At 40.0% G+C, this 17,173-nt stretch overlaps 1 protein-coding gene across 2 annotated transcripts in view; it reads right to left on the reverse strand.

The window, feature by feature from the left end:
- The window catches only part of arl15a (ADP-ribosylation factor-like 15a), a 184,587-nt gene that overhangs the window by 127,367 nt on the left and 40,047 nt on the right, over window positions 1-17,173 (reverse strand). The window contains exons 1-2 of one of the 2 annotated variants that reach the window (XM_082168801.1): window positions 10,471-10,545; window positions 5,863-6,007 (exon numbers count right to left, since the gene is read on the reverse strand). In XM_082168801.1, coding sequence (XP_082024927.1) covers window positions 5,863-6,007; window positions 10,471-10,518 — 193 coding nt within the window. In that variant the 5' untranslated portion in view covers window positions 10,519-10,545. Of the gene's footprint in view, window positions 1-5,862; window positions 6,008-10,470; window positions 10,546-17,173 lie in introns of those variants that run through there. The other variant, XM_082168800.1, reaches the window with a different exon arrangement.

The raw sequence follows: 17,173 nt of genomic DNA on the forward strand, positions 1-17,173 counted from the left end.
GTATGGCGGCAGGTCGGGCTGGTGCATGCCTGCATACGATGGGGATTTTGCAGGCATACCAGGCCGATCTCCTCAAAGAGGTGGACGACAGCGGGGAGGTCACCCTCGACCATATTAAAGAACTGTGTCGAGTGGCTGACTTCTCTCAGTGTTACCAAGGAGACGCGAAGCGATAGTCAGCCGCATTCAAACAATTAATCCCCCGCCGTCGTTCCAGAAGGAGAGCTCCACTGAGACTTCAGGGCATTCGCAACTACATTGACGACTGGCTCATTCTGGCAGTCAGAGGAGATGGCGGTTCAACATCGAGATGTTGTTCTGAACCATCTGAGGTGCTTTGGGTTGAGTTCACTAATTCCTCTACCAGGAGTGATATTCCTGGGTAGTGTGGGATTCAGTTACGATGCAGGCACAGTTGTTTCCTGCTTGTATAAACACCATCTTGACCACAGTCACGAGTATCAAGCTAGGCCAGGCCATCACTGTCAAACATTTTCATAGGGTTCTGGGTCTTTTGGCAGCAGCGTCCAACGTGATACATTTTGGCCTGCTGTATACGAAGGCCCTGCAGTGGTGGCTCAGGACCAGAGGGATTTCCTCGAGGGGAAACCCATTTTGCACGATCAAAGTAACGTGCAGATGCCTTCGTTCTTTGGTCATGTGGAAGAAAACATGGTTTCTGTCCCAGGGCCCTGTGCTGGGAGCACTGTGTCAGAGAAAAATAGTGATCACGGATGCGTCCCTCACAGGCTGGGGAGCGGTCGTGGAGGGCCGCTATACCAGGGGTCTTTGGAAGGACCACTATCTTTCGTGGCACATCAATTGCCTGGATATGTTGGCAGTATTTCTGGCTTTCAGACATTTCCTTCCAGACCTCAGAGGCCATCATGTTCTAGTGCGAACAGACAATACGTCGGGGGTCTCATATACAAGTCGACAGGGGGCCTGAGATCAGTGCAGACTGGCACATCAGGTTCTTCAGTGGTCCCAGGGCAAACTATTCTCAATCAGAGCAATGTTTATTCCCGGGGACAAAAATGTGGGAGCAGACATCCTGTCGAGGCAGGGGCTGAGGCCCAGGGAATGGAGACTGCACCCCGAGACGGTGGAGCTGATATGGAGGGAGTTCGGTCAGGCGGAAGTGGATCTGTTCGCCTCTCACGAGAATACTCACTGTCCGCTCTGGTTTTCTCTCACGCATCCAGCTCCCTTGGGACTGGATGCCATGGTGCAGGCGTGGCTGAGGCAACGTCTGTACGCATTTCCCTCGTCGCTCTGCTCCCAGGGGTTCTAGAGAGGGTCCGGCTGCACGGGATCAGCTTGCTCCTAGTAGCCCCATATGGTTTTCGGACATTATAGCTCTTCTAGCAGGCCCTCCGTAGCAAATCCCGATCAGGAGGGACCTTCTTTCTCAGGCCGGAGGCACAATACATCACCCTCGGCCAGAGCTGTGGAAGCTGTGGGTCTGGCCTCTGAGGGGGACCAACTCGTAAGCAACTGAGGTTGTTGAGACCATCCTAAACTCTAGAGCCCCCTCCACGAGGAAACTATATGCATTAAAATGGAATATATTCAACTTCTGGTGCAAAGAACATCAGTTAGATCCAGTTAACTGCCCAGCGGCTTCAGTGCTGAAGTTCCTCCAGAGTCGCTTCTCTGACGGGCTCTCCCCATCCACGCTTAAGGTCTATGTGGTGGCTATAGCTGACTTCCACACACCTCTAAGGGTGGGCACCTTGGGGAGACACCCACTTATAGTACGTTTCCTTCGTGGAGCTAGGAGGATGCCTGTCGTCCAGTCCAGGGTCCCCATGTGACCTGGCAGTGGTTCTTGAAGGGTTATCCCTGGCACCCTTCGAACCTTTGGACGAGGTGTCTGAGAAATTTTTATCCTTAAAAGTAGCTTTCCTGCTGGCTAATACATCCAAGTGTTGGGGACCTGCAGGCGCTATATGTTGCGCCCTCTTGCCTCAAGTTCGCTCCTGGCAGAGTGAGAGCTATTCTCCACCCTAGACCCGGCAATGTGCCTAAGGTGCCAACAAATGTGGCACGGTCTATAATCCTACAGGCATTTCATCCTCCACCGCATGTGTCAGATGATCAAACTAGATTACATCTGTTATGCCCGGTCCAAGCTCTGGAGGTCTACGTACACAGCAGGCTTGTGCACAATTCAGAATTTAATTGAGAATGACTCCTTAATTCCAATTCAATTCTTGAATTTGAATTGAATTGATGTCAAAAACAGGATCTAGAATTACAATTCGAATTTGAATTAAAGGAAGCAGAATTGCATTTCAATAAAAATTCAAAGAAATTCATATACATATTTTAAGTGAAGTGTTTAACAATGAAGCTTTACAGTATATGTCAGATATGATTGCATTATAAATTATATAAGTTTGAACTACTTGTATAGATTACATTAAAAGGATAAGTTTTCCCCCAGCAATGAATGTTAAAAGCTCTAGTCACAGAACAAATAATTAAGTTTGATTTATTGTAATTGTAATTTTGTGGAACATGATGGAACATGACTCCATTTCCCAGAATGCTTTACTTTAACCAAGTATTTAAAATGGTTGCTAAACAATTTGAGGTGAACATTTGTTTGAAAGCACAATTTGATGGGAAACACTGGACTTAAGTTTCAGAAGTCCCTTACAACTTCACTCTGCACCTGTTGAGAGAATCTTTAGTGTTGCAGGAAAGATATTCAGACTAGAACGGTGCAGACTCAATGAAAAAACATTTGAGGAGCTATTGAGAATTAGATGCAACAGTGTTGCTCAGTAATTTTTTGCATTGGAATAAATGATAACTGCATTTACAACAACTTTGTGTTTGTGTGATTACTTTGAAATGAAAATTACATTGGAACAAAACGAAGTAAACAACACTGAGGGGGTCATTTATTTCAAGAATTTGATCTATTTTAGAAATATCTATTTTAGAACAAAATGTATGCAGGGTTGAGGAGTAAATAGTTACGTGAAATGAAATTTCTGTTATTAAATTACAAAATTAATGTAATTGTATTTAGTTGTATTACTGAGGTAAAATGTTTAATTCCATTAGTTACTAATCGACTTAAAACGAAATTGCTTTGCATTGATAAAGTTATCCAAATAAAGTAATCCAAACCACATCTATAATGGGTAACTAATAGCAGTAAGCAATAACATTTCCAAAGTAACCTTCCTAACACTGAATGCATGCGAGACTCAACAAATTCTTTCTGTTGTGTGACTGTGTGGAATTTCTTTGAATTGCCATGAATTTAATTCCACTTCCTGTCATTCCAATTCCAATTCAATTCAACGTCCTGTGGGGCGGAGTAAATTCAATTCCAATTCCAATTCATGAATTGAATGGAGGCCAATTCTGAAATTCTGAATTTTGCACAAGCCTGGTACACAGTTCCTCAGGCTGGAGGAAGTCGGACCAGCTGCTCGTGTGTTTTGGGTCACCTAAGAAGGGTTTCCCCTGCTTCCAAGCAAACTATCAGCAGGTGGATAGTAGAGGCTATTTCCTCAGCTTACGAGGCGCGCAACTTGCCTTCGCCTCTTCTGATAAAAGCCCACTCAACTAGAGGAGTGGCTTCTTCTAAAGCCCTGCTAGCAGGGGTCTCCCTTCAAGAGGTATGTGATGCCGCTGGCTGGGCCTCCCTACAAACCTTCATAAGACATTACAGTCTGGATCTGCCCTCTACACCAGGTTCACAAGTTCTCTCTTCTTGAGTGTGCCAGATTGCTTCACACCAGGGCGTGTAATTCTCAGTGTGGCGCAGTGGGCATTTAGTTCCCCAATGTGTCGATTCTCGACGCAGCCCGAGATCCCTCGAAAGGGAACGTCTCTGGTTACGACTGTAACCCACGTTCCCTGAGAAGGGAACGAGACGCTGCATCCCTCGGCCACACTTCCTGCGCTCCTGAGAACGACTTGCTTCGACCAATCAGAAGCTGGCGCTGTTGTGATCCGACGTCCCTTTATAGCTTCCGCATCACCGTCACATGCGATGTAACGAGTGCCGTAATGAAGCAACATCAGTCGAGACTGGACTAGTTCCATACAGGCTTCAGATGCGTCACGCTCAAGGCGTTCCCCAATGTGACGATTCTCGACGCAGCATCTCTTTCCCTTCTCAGGGAATGAGGGTTACAGTCATAACCAGAGACATTTTTGAGTAAGGTCTTACAGTTAGGGCTGGACGATATGGCCAAAAAATCATATCTCTGTATTTTTTGGTTGAATGGCGATATACGGTATATATCTTGGTATTTTCTACATTTATCTGTTTGGATAAAAGAAAAATCTTTTATTTCACATCCTACCCAATAATGTCCTAAAAACAATGTTAATATTGAAGGCTATGAAAACAAATATAGTTCTGTCATGACAGCTCTCTGAGAGATTGGCATGGTAATGGTTATGGCAATGTAATGTATTTGGTCTTGGCGGAAGAGATCTGCTATGCTGCTGCTGCTGCTGCGGTTGATTATTGCTGCTGCTGATTATTGCTGCTGCTTCTGCTGCTGCAGAGCAAGTACAGCCAATACATTCACAGACATGCTGCTGTGCACATATGACATAATGAAATAACCCCTGTAGCAGATCTATACAGGTGGAGTTGGGGAAGGTGGAGGGATTCTGAAAGCGTGCTGCAGACTACTAGTAGCAAACAATGCCAAGTATTTGAAAGTTGAGTTGCAAGCTCATTGGACACTGATCCCACAGCAACCAATCAGTTGCGCTATGTGTATAACGATGTGATCACTAACCAATTGAGTTAAGGACCCTTATATTGAATGTAATGATCATTTTATTTTTAAATTCACAAAAAAAAAAGCAAAAGACTGCAAAAGTCACTTAAGAATTATGCTATCATGAAAATACACTTACTTGTAGAGTAAATACACTATGAGAGTAAATACACTATGAACAGGTGAGAAGCTCCATCTAGATCTGCTGGTGCAGACCAGTGGCTCTGACCATAGCTAGACTTAATCTAACCATAACCATATTTCCACAAGAGCTTCCAAATAACACTTCACTATTGTAATTACTGCTTAACTAGACAGATAGAGACAGGTGTGTTCGCTCCAAAGACAAAGGGCGATCATTATTGGATGCACATTCTGGGTTTGTGTACAGTCTAGCGTACTGTATACATCACACTCTGACTGTTAAGACGTGCCGAGGAAAGCCTGACACAATTGTGTCTTCTCATGTAAAAAGAACCATTTGTGTTGTTGTTAAAAACAGAAGTGATGTCGTCCATCTCGAGAGGTGAAGATATTCATGAATACACCAGCCTGTCGCCAAGAGCTCTAATGAAATCAACAGTCTTTTCACAAGGAAGAAAGTCTGCATGACAAAACCCAGATGTTCTCAAAAACAGATACAAATATGCACCAAGAGCTCCTCCGCAATTGTGCTCTTTCTTTGGTAAAGTAACGTAGTGTTCAAAGGCAGGCTCTGAGGTAACCTGCAGCAATAACGTTAAACATATTTCAGCGGTCAAATAGGCTGAATCACACATGGTGAAAATGAAGAGATTTTGCAGACGTTACAAAGCACTGAAAAAGTATAGTGTCGAAGATATGATATATGTACCAATTATAAGTGCGGAGGTTTAGGTAAATGCACTGCAAAAATAGTGTGCTAAGTCGATTGTTTGGAACGATTTGTCACATTTGTTTGAGAAACAGGAGCTGAGGCTTGTATTACTTGTAAATGCTTAGTCTTTTTAGGTCTCACGGCTAAATATGTAATTCTTTCTTATTTTTGTCCCATCGAAAAGCATGTTTTGTTGGTTTAAAAAATGCTGCAGTACAAAGCTGCAGAGAAATTTTATATTACCTGTGGTTGGTATTGTGCCATCACTGATCTCATTGCACAAGCGAGATAGCAGACTGGTCTTGCCGGCACCGGTCAGTCCAATGCATACTACATCATACTCTGGTCTAGCTGGAGGGGGGGCCTTACAGCACAATTTCTGGAGACACTAATAATACAAAAACACAGAAAAGACAAAAATGGTTAGTGACTATGAGAGGTGCACTTTTAACAAGCGTACTGATAAGGCTAATATGAACAATTTAAGCACATGTTTGTCAAAATAGAGTCTGAAAATAAACTGAGGAACACAAGCTGACAAATGCTAATGAAGTACCATAGAAAGATGAACTAATGTGGTGATTTGAAAGCAACACATCTGGAGAAGACCTCCAGAACTCACAATGAAATGACTTAATTGACAAAATGGCACATGAAATTTACCACACAGCTATTGCTTTGTCAGTGACTGAGTTTACTGGTGTTCCTTTAAGCTCGGGTCATTTTTATGTCCCAGGGTTTTTATTAAAACTAACCTTTTTGAATATTTCTAACCTTTTGTTAAATGAAGATGACATGAAAACATTTTAGGCATATATTTTTGCTTATTTAATTTTTTTACATAATTATTTTTGTGCAGTTAAAATTATTTTTATCATTAAACTCTTGTCCAATGTCCAGATTAGCAATCTTTGAATATGAAAATGCACATTAAAAAGTGAATATATATAAATTGTGTGAAAACACATTTTTCAAAAATTATTTACAATTGTGACTGTCCCAGTTATTTTGACGTTTACACCTTTCAAAGGTAAGTGTGCTTGTTTACTACACTGATACTGTAGTCTCCTTCACTGTTTACTGAAGAACATGCTTTAGATGAAATTATTAAAATATAGTTTTAAAAAATTAATTTTTCCTCTGTAAACAGGAATGCACATTTTGAATAAGCCACCAGAATGGCAGAAAAGGTGTTTAAATATGGAGCTAAATTGTGGTAATGGGCAAAAATCTCAGATGGCCAATTGGGTTTTGCTTAAACCATTTATGACCTTTACCTTAAAAGAATAATGTTTAAGATGTTTACCTTACAGCTTGTGTTGATGTTATTAAGCATAACTGGTGCAAAAGCATGAATATAAACACACTAGATGATTTACTGACACTCCTGAACTAATGTGGCTGAGACCTCCTTTCCTATTGCTTGATAGAGAAGGCTTTATTGTAGAATTTGCTTGCCCTAACATGTAAAATAGATTGTTACAAGACAGTCTAACGCAGTCTGTGTCTGTTTAAGGGGGAGGGTGTGGAAAAGAGAGAGAGAGGCAGGATTCTGAAAGCGTGTGTCCTCATGGAAGCAGACAGACCAGTCACTTTATGAATCACTGTCTCTGACTGGAGGCCTGCTGGGAGACATTAGGAGGCAAATGCAGTGTGAACCGTGAATGGGACAGTTAAAGCCGGTGTGGAGAGATCAGTATACAGAACTAAAAAGAGATATCTTTTATTAGCAGGACAGAACTAGCCTAGGCAGGACTTGATTCTAGCGTTGACCTCTGGATTTATTCATTTCACATGGAAACATACCCGTTGCAGTCTCTTTATGAAGAGCAGTTTCTTTTTAAATAGACACTTCATAATAATAAAATACTACTTTAGAAGAATGTTCACTTGGAATGTGAACGTAAACATTTTCTGAATTCCCACAAGGCCAAATTATACTCCCATAAGGAAAAATTATATCTGGACAAATTATATTTTAAATATATGATAAATATTAGAGTGTGGATTTAGGAAATATATTTGTCCAATTTGAAAGTAAATTTATTTTAAATCTCCTAATGCCAAAATAAAGCAAAATGTACATCAAGGGACAAGAAAATACATGTCCAAACTTAAAATACATTTAAAATGTATTCTGGACTATATAAATATATTTAGATAGAAAGTATATTACAAATGTCAAAATATAAGATCAAAATCAATTATATGCATGCAAATTCCTATTAAAAAAATGAGCAATATTTTTGTCTATTTTGGAATACATTTAAAATATATCTGAAAATCTTTTGCTGCATGAGTTTGTGTACAGCAAAAATGTTGTTGGCCAAAACATCTAAATTCTGCCACAGAGACCAGTCTTCTATCATTACAGCTCACTCATGTATTATGTAATTCTTCCTGAATCCTTACAGGGAAAGGCTTGTAGGCAAACAAATGTGTCATTTGCTCTGGTGTTCTTCCATCAGTAAAAAGCCTAAATTGCTTTCACAGGCCCTCCTTCACAGGAACTGCCACAGAGAGGCCGTCCTACATAGTCGGTCGGCCGCACATGCTTCTGCTTTGTCACACAGCAACCTGGACATCTGGTTCTGTAAGAGGCTGATGAATTTACCCTATTCACCCCACCTTCACTTACAGTGCTCAGATGGGATGATAAATTTACATCAGTTGCTGAAGGCACGTCCTGGAGCTTTGACCCCGCGGCCCACAGGAGCACAGGGCCACACACTTCAGTGCCCCATGTTGTCGCAGTAGAGCAAAATAAAAGATTTCCCAGGTGTCCGAGAAGTCGCATTTCAAACAACTGTTTGGTCAGGATTTTTCTCGTGCCAGTAAGGCAGGTTGAAACTAAGGCTGCCAAAAAGGTTTCTATATGTTGAGAAATGCTAACTCTTGATTGATTCTTTTGGCTCTAGTCATTCATATTGGACACGTTTAATTGTTCGAGAGCTTCGAGACATTACCTCACCGATGTAGGGGCAGTTGTAAAAGCTGATTAACTGCTTTTTATGTAAATGAAGACGTTAAAAGGTATAAATATTCCAGCCTGACAACAGCTGTGACACGACTGCGGCGCATTTTCAGATGAAATGTTTCGCTAAAAGGTGCGCAAAAAAATAAATAAATAAAAAAATTATCTCAGGCCCCCTTATTCCACCCAGCTTTCTATTTAAAAAAAAAGATGTCAAAGACATCAAACGGCTGATGTAATTAAAAGGCCTGGCAGAGATCCAGGTCCTGGCACCAAAACAAAGATACGACAGCGCTAGAATCCTCCAGCACAGCAGACAGGAGAACACAGCTGGGCCAAATCCACTCAGTATTGCAACAATATTGAATCTTCAGCCCTTATGGAAGCAACGCTGAACAATACGCCACTGCAAAAACAACTCCCCGCCTGCCAACTTCTCCTGAATGGACCCCTCGGCTCAGTGAAGGGGACTCTGTCTGCTCTGTCCTATAAAGAAAAACAGTCGTCTGACTTCCATCATGAGAAAAGTAACACGCTTTGCACTCAGTAAATGACAACAGTGATCGCTCAGCAGGGTTATTGGCGAAAGACTTAATCCTTACAGACACATACTGTATAGAGATACTGTTGGCTGGGTGGGGAGGGGGGTCTGAGGGTCCGTCTGTCCCCCAGACATGCGATGGCCAGCCGTTGCTCACTTGTCTGCTCTATTTTAAATGACAGCTTTGTATTTTTAGAGCCAATAAATGAGGGGGCGAGAGCGAGGGAAGCACCACGCAGACAGACAGGGCTCACATTTCACTCATTTGCCCTCTGAGAGTGTGGAGACAGAGCAGACGTCTGCCATTGGAGCGTCAGGCAGCGATGCCATCCTGTTTTCCCCAACTGCACCTCTAAGCATCGCCCATCGCCATGGCTTTGACAGTGACACTTTGGCACCTCAAAGGATTGCTGCATTCCTGCACGCTAAAAATGGCAATTCTGTTATTTAATCACCCTCACATCATTACAAAACAGTAGTTATTTTGGACCATGGAATACAAAACAACAATCATTTTAAAGAATCTTCACAATCTTTTTTTATACAAAATGTTGGATATCAATAACATTGAAAATTATTGTTATTAATTTAATAAACAACGTTGATTTAAGAGCTGCACCAAAGGGAAAGATTATTAGAAAATAACAACTTAAATATTGGTCTTGTCTAAGAATACACAATAAATCGATACTATATTGGTTACTGATATTAGAAACAAACTTTTATTATTTATTTTTCATTTATTGGATACATATCAACTTATATTGGATTGTACATATACATTTTCCATTTTTACATTTAGATTACCTTTGCCGTCATCCAAATGTCATTTGAACTTAACATTTAAAAATAATTATTTTAATAACCAATAATAAAAGTAATCTTTTTCAAATCTCAAAATGAACATCTAGGCCCCTATTGTTCATACTGTACATTATAATGTAATGCCTATTTTAATTTGTAGCCATTCAAATTATTTGATTTCAATGTATAATTTAGACAAAATAATATAGAATTTCAATATCAGGCTTTTGTCAGTATCATCCATAACGTGAAAATAATGATCTGCTTACCAGTATCAGACATAATTTCTATATTAACGCATCCCTAATCTTTTTTTACATAAAACTATCGACTTGGACTACAGCACAAATGTAAACCACACAAGGTTCATATTTCCTATCATTGTGAGTTCTACAATGAATGAAGTGCATCTGACTTGTTAATGACGAGAATATCTATAACTAGTATTACCAGCAGTAATGTTTCACATCTTTCGAAGTGAAATGTGAATGGAGAATGTCATTTGGGATGCGGTACTGAATTCAGCACAAACCTGAGTCAACATGAATCTGCTTTCCAAAGCCACATGCATCAGGTTCATCTTTCACTGATCGGGAGGGTGTGACTCTGGAAGTGAAGACATAGATCATCTCTCCGCATTCAATAGATGGCACGCTGAAGCCAGCCCCTCTTTGCCTGATCAGCGTATTCCATCTCGCTATTAATTTAAGGTGTGGAGGTAACCTGCTCTAGATGTAACGGCATATTGGAAAATTATTAGCAGAAAATTGTGCCAGCAATGACCAACAAATATAAAAATGCCTAGCTATAATCGATCACAGCAAAGAGCCAAGCAGCTTTAGGTCATGCCAAGACAAGTCCATAATGAACAACATCTGATAAAAATAGCACTGCAGAGTGGAAAATATTGCAGTAAAATTTGCGCAGGTCCACACACTCACTTCAGGACATCATATTTCACTCAGATGCTATGACAATGCCATCCAAAGGCTGCCTTAAGAAAAATTTGCTAAATGCCATATGAATGTAACTATGAAATATGAAGGTAACTAAAAGCAACACCAATAGCACAACCCTCATAATGTGTGGAGACTCACTGTCTGGTTCCAAAAATACGGAAGCTTGTTTTCACTTCAGAGTAAAAGTAATTGTGAATTTATTTCTCATAATGGTGACTTTATTTCTCTTTATTTCTTTATTTCTCTATATTATGGAGTAGGCTATTTCTCATAATTCTTTTAGTTGCGACTCTCATATCTTGTAATTGTGACCGTATATCACAGAATTTACTTTCTCGGAATTGACTTTATATTTCAAAATTATTTCTTCTACTTTATTTGTGACTGTCACTAATGTATTTAAAAACAATAATTTAAAAATTATAATTAAAATAAAATTAATCTGCAGTTTTGTTCTTATTTTTAAACAGTCACAATTACCATTTTTATATTTTACTTGGTAACAGGGTTCCATAAAAGAGACCCCAGTGCTTTGTATGTACAAATAATAAAACTATTCTTATTTTCCCTTCGCATTTTAACATTTTAACAGGAATCAGAAAATCTTAGCAAGTGACATTTAGCCTATTGCATTTATTCCTGATTCATATCTGGAACACAAACAAAAGTAATAATACTTTATGGAGGAGTTATCAGGTTAAAATTTGGTTTATAACCAATTCTGATAAGACCATAAAAAGTCAAAGTATGAATGTAAAGCATTACAAGGGCCTTGGGGTCTCTCAGACTGCAAAAAGTGCTCAAATAGTTTTGAAACGTACACATAATCTGCAGTTATGCATAGCATTTACTGCATTAATTACAACGTTGATGCATTTTCAGGGCGTTTTGGGGTCAGTCAGGTTTGTTTTTATTGAGTCCAAAACAGACTACAGTAAGGGCCAATGAGCTTGCAAGTGGGGGAGGGTCGGTTGGGATCGACACCAGACGCAGACACAGACCCACGCAGACCAGTCTGAGCCTGGCATTCCCAAACAGACCTCACTATCATCCCAGCCGGCGACCCTTCCTTGCCCAGACACCCGCTAACAACACTTGTCTGCAGGGCTCAGAGGTGACCTTTGAATTGACAGTACTTTATATGAATGCCCAGATGGAGCAGCAGTGTAACACACACCAGTCATAACACGGCTCTGACTACACTCCAGCTCATAGTGAGAGTCCGTGGCCGTCTGGGGTGATGGGGGGGTACCTTCATTCATCTCTTTACTCTTAATGTTAATGTTTGTGGCTTACGGAGGGTTGGCAAGCACGGGGACGGAGGTGGGGGGAGCGGTTATACGGACCATGGTGGAGCAGGAGTTTGTGCCAGTATAGTGGCACACCACATATGGAGGAAGGCGGAAAATAATTGCCAGTGAGACTGTTGTGTCCACGCCATACCTTGCTGTCTCCATACCAATCAAAGGCAGTTTACTGCAGTGTCTGTAGGGTAAATCTGGAGGGCAACTACTTTTGAAACTCAGAGTATCAAGTATGCTGTGCTATTTAAAATAAAAATGGACAATGTTTCCCATATTACAGATTTTAGTTATATCAAAAGTATGAAAACAGAAAGCTTTCCTACTTCCTGAAAGTCGTTCTACATTATTACTTTTAAAAATAAATGTGCCAAAATTTTTACTTTTAGGAGTACAACTGCTTGTCACTGGGGCAGTCACCTTAAAGGGACAATTGTGAAACTTGTAGGGGTAAATAAGGTGCATAGTAGTATCTTAAGGGTACATATACTGTATTACTATTCTAAAGTATTAATATGAACCATTCAGGGGTAGGTGGGGTACAAAGTTGTCCCTTTAAGGGTAATGCCCCAGCGACAAGCTGTTGCCCACTTAAAGATAAATTTTTTTGCACATTTTTGTGAGTGTAACAAAAATAATTCATAATTTCTGTTGACATTGTCTTTTGTAGTACTTTGCAACATGTTTAGCCTGATAATGTATGTTTTCATACTTGCAACCTGTGCCACTAAAGACCTTCTACACTTCAAGAACCACTTCGCTGATGTTCACTATGTAGGGCTACAACTCCCCCTAGCTACCACTGTATGTACTTGGCTCTGACAAGCCCTGCCGTTATTCATCACAAACTGACCATAATTTACCTCATTAATGATATGTTCTGAATTGAATACCTCACCGACATGAAAGGTTAAAGACACAGCAATGCTTTCTTAACTTTGTCGTAGTGAGAACCCAAGGCATGTACGTATAGTTTCCATCACATTTTGGGACAATGCTTCATGAAACTGCATAACTGCGAGCCCACAGTGTCCAGATCCATTTTCTCTCCTTAATAAAAACATTCCTTTCATTTGCAGCGCTACTCTGACAAAACTTTTCTGCTTAAACTCAGTGTGCTTTTTATTATGCAGTTTACATGTAAGAAACAAAGTTCCTAAACAAATGCATACTTAAAAAGCAAGAACACAATACAGTAAAATGACATGTGTTACATAACCACCCCAATCAATAACAAAAATTAAAAACAACAACAAAAATGGAGCTGGATAATTTATATTATACACATGCCATATGTAGTGTCAAGACCTTTCCTAACACAAGTCTTCCGACAGCGGTTAAAAACAGCCCTGGAAAACATTTGGACTGAGGACAGGCAAAATATTTCTCAGTAGGTGATCCTCTTGTTGATATCAGGTTACTTGTGGTTGGCCACATGAAAGAACCCAAATAACCTACATACATGGGCGTCTTCAGATCCCCTTCAAGCCTTCAACCTAGCCCCTGTGGCCCTTCATCCAAAAAAGGAGAAACCCCTAGACAATGGAGCGGTAGTCACTACTGTCATGGCCCACGACAGCCTCCCCCCCCCCAGCTGCGCTCCACATGCACCACAAACACTTCAGCCTCATCACAAGGGATTATCAAACCCTGTGCAGCCATTGTTCTGACCTACCTTGGGTGGCTCAGCTTCACCAGAAAGCTCTCTTTTAATGGGCCATTTCTTTGGGCTGTAGCCCCCTATGTCTGCATAAGGCCAATGTGTGGGGAGGTGTGTGTGTGGGGGGGGGGGGGGGGGGGGGGTTGTACGCAGCTGTAAATCTTGATGTCACCGACGGGAAGGCTGTTGCAGACCATTACCATAAATCTGACAAACGCTAATTTGATGGGAGGCTGTATCTGTCTGGGCTCAGGCTGGTCTAGACGGCCTATTGAGAGATCCTATGGCAAGGGGAACTTTTTGTTCCCCCACCAGGACCATCTGGATATAGCAATAAGAGGCAAGCGGCACAGTTCACACACCGATCACAGTGGATCTTTGCAATTGTGATGGGTACATTCCCCAGCTCACCTTTAAATACACATGTACGGTTAATTTCAACTAGGCCGTTTTTCAAGAAATCGCCATGCACAGAATCATTTGGAAGCTGCCTTGATATTCGCACTGATGTGGAAACAGTGATGTGAACTAAAAGAATAGTTCACTTTAAAATGTAAATGTTGTCATTATTTACTCACCCTCATGTCATTTGAAACCTGTATGACTTTATTTCCTCTGAGTAGCACAAAAGGAGACATTTTAAAGAATACATAGAATAAAACAACCAGTACAATTAGAAAAAAGGAGACTGGGACTTTTAAGCTTTGAAAAAAGGAAACAAAAGCATCATAAATGAAAAAAAGTTGTCCATTTGATGAGGAACAGACCCAAAATTAAGTCAAGATTCACTGTCATCCACTCTAGCTCTCCTTGTCACATTAATAAGAGAAGTAACGATGTTTGAGTCTTTCTTTTCTTTTGTATTTCAACTAATTTTGTTTCACAAAACAATTCTGAATCGTTTGTTCATTAATACCGATACAATTAACGAGGTTCAACTCTGTGACTTAGTCACACTGGTTAACAGGGGAGGATTATCAATGAACAAAGGTTTAGGTTCAGAATATTGTATGAATTCAGAAATACAGCATAGTTCTTTTGCATACTTTTAATAAAAAAAACTACCAGTAAATTCTTCAAAATGTCTTGTTTTGTGTTCCACAGAAGAGTCAGTCACACAGGTAGGACTGGGCGAAAAAACGATTAAGATAATTATCACAATGTAATTTTCCTCAATAAAATTATACAAAAGTTCGACAAGTGTTCAATATAATGTTTATGCACTATGCAAATAATGCTGCGTGTCTGTTGCAAACCATTGCACTGGTGCCAATAACTAATAACATGTCTGTTGCGTATGAGAAATATTAAACAGCAAATGCAACCACTAAACAGCACTGTGAGATTCAGTGAAAAGCGTTCGTGTTCGGTGCACAGTTCTCCCATATACACCACAAATTAAATACCTTGTGATTTAAACTAGTTTAAAGCCAGATGAAGCAGCGCTGACATTCTCACCAACACACTTCTGTCACTTCAGTCTGGTTTATTCTTGGTTTTGACAGCCCTAACACTCCTGTATTGTTGTGCGGGGATCGAAATGATATCAAGATCAAAAATATGATTGAACTTATAAACTAAAAATCAACTCTCATTAATGTCAAATGTTTGAATCTGAGACTTCATCTAATACAAACTTTATTTATACAGATATATGTTCTGCAAGCAAAAGGCTGTTTAAAGTAAAAAAGCCAGGTGCTGCATCATTTCGTCCTGATCTAAATAAATAGTACTTATCTATCTGAAGTTCACTCAAGAACAAATACAATTTCATGACTATAGCAAAAACTTAAGTAAGCAGTTCAGATTAGTGTTTTCGTGTTCCTCACAAACCAAGGCCATATTCATGCACAGTTGGGACCTTCCCAACGGAACGGGGCGGGGCGGGGGGGGGTCTGACTAAAGCAATGGTAGCAGAACAGAAGGGGCTGGGCATTTGGGAAGCATTTGGATATATAAATTGTGTAATTGGGAAGGGTGATTAGCTTGGCTGTATTAGCATAAAGCGGTGAAAACTTTGGTCTCCACAACACAATGTAGGCAAAAAGATGTTTTCCGCACTGATCTAGAGGATCAAAGCCAGAGGGCCCCCTTTTGAATGTGCTGCAGCTAATGTGTGAGGGCCAAGGGGGTTGGGGGTACCCCGAAAATAGGGCTGTGGAGGAGGGTACTCGCCCGTTTCTAACATCAGTAATCAGACATTTTCAAAAAGCATCTATTTATCTGAGATGTGCAAAAAATTTTATAGAAACAAATCTATGGGCCCTGGTGAGTGTGGGAAAGATCCTCCATTAATGCATTTGCATCAAAATCCTCCTTAATAAGCATCTCTAGGCCCCTCTGAGACAAAACGATGGGGATCCCCTGAATAATAAATCTGTGTTTATACATTGTGTGACATTGGAGAATTAGGTTGACATAACAGAATGCACTCAAGACCATTTGCAATTCAAAGTCCTTTTGGCAGAAAATGGTCTCTTTGATTTCTTCATAGAGACCATCCCTCGAGCCAATTTAAGCTCATGGGCCACTGTAATCGTTAATGATTTTCAAAAACCTAACACTAAATAACAAGTGGCATTAAAATGATTTAAAAAGTTTCACAAATATGTGATAAATGAAAAATATGTCAGCATTTACAATGTAGTAACAGCCTCTGTGTGTTCACAAAGTTCAGTCTGTCACTAAACAGGACATTCTTTTTGCATTGACACAAACCTAAAATTACATTTATACTGCAAATCCAAGTTGTCTTGATGGATCAAACTGATAAATGGGAAGTAAAATCCTCTTGCCTTATTTTTGATTTCCTTCTTCAGAATACATTTTTAGGATAGATATTAGTGCCAGGCGGTTTTAATTTTGTGTACAATATGTATTTTTCAAATACCGCCTGAACAAATAGCTGAACAATTGCTGCATCAATGGCCATGAAGAGTGCTACAGTGTGTAGAGTGTATTGAGAAGGGACCTAACTACATACCTATCTTCCCTTATGCAAAAAAATACAAATAATTCCCTATATATGAATGATCGATATAATGATTTAACAGTATATTTAAAAATATCTAGAATAATATATTGTGTTAATATTTTACAATATATTGAATAATACATAAGGAATTGCCGCTTTTCATATATTGAAAAATATGTGACAATATAAAGATTACATACCCTATGATATATTAGTAAATATATTAAGTAATACACTTCATATCCGTTCAAAAGTTTGTGGTCAGTAAGATTTTTTAATGTTTTTAAAAGAAGTATCTTCTGCTCACCAAGGCTGCATTTATTTGATAAAAAACAATAAGA

This window comes from Leuciscus leuciscus (genome assembly GCF_965113295.1).
Source record: "Leuciscus leuciscus genome assembly, chromosome: 5".
NCBI lineage: Eukaryota > Metazoa > Chordata > Actinopteri > Cypriniformes > Leuciscidae > Leuciscus > Leuciscus leuciscus.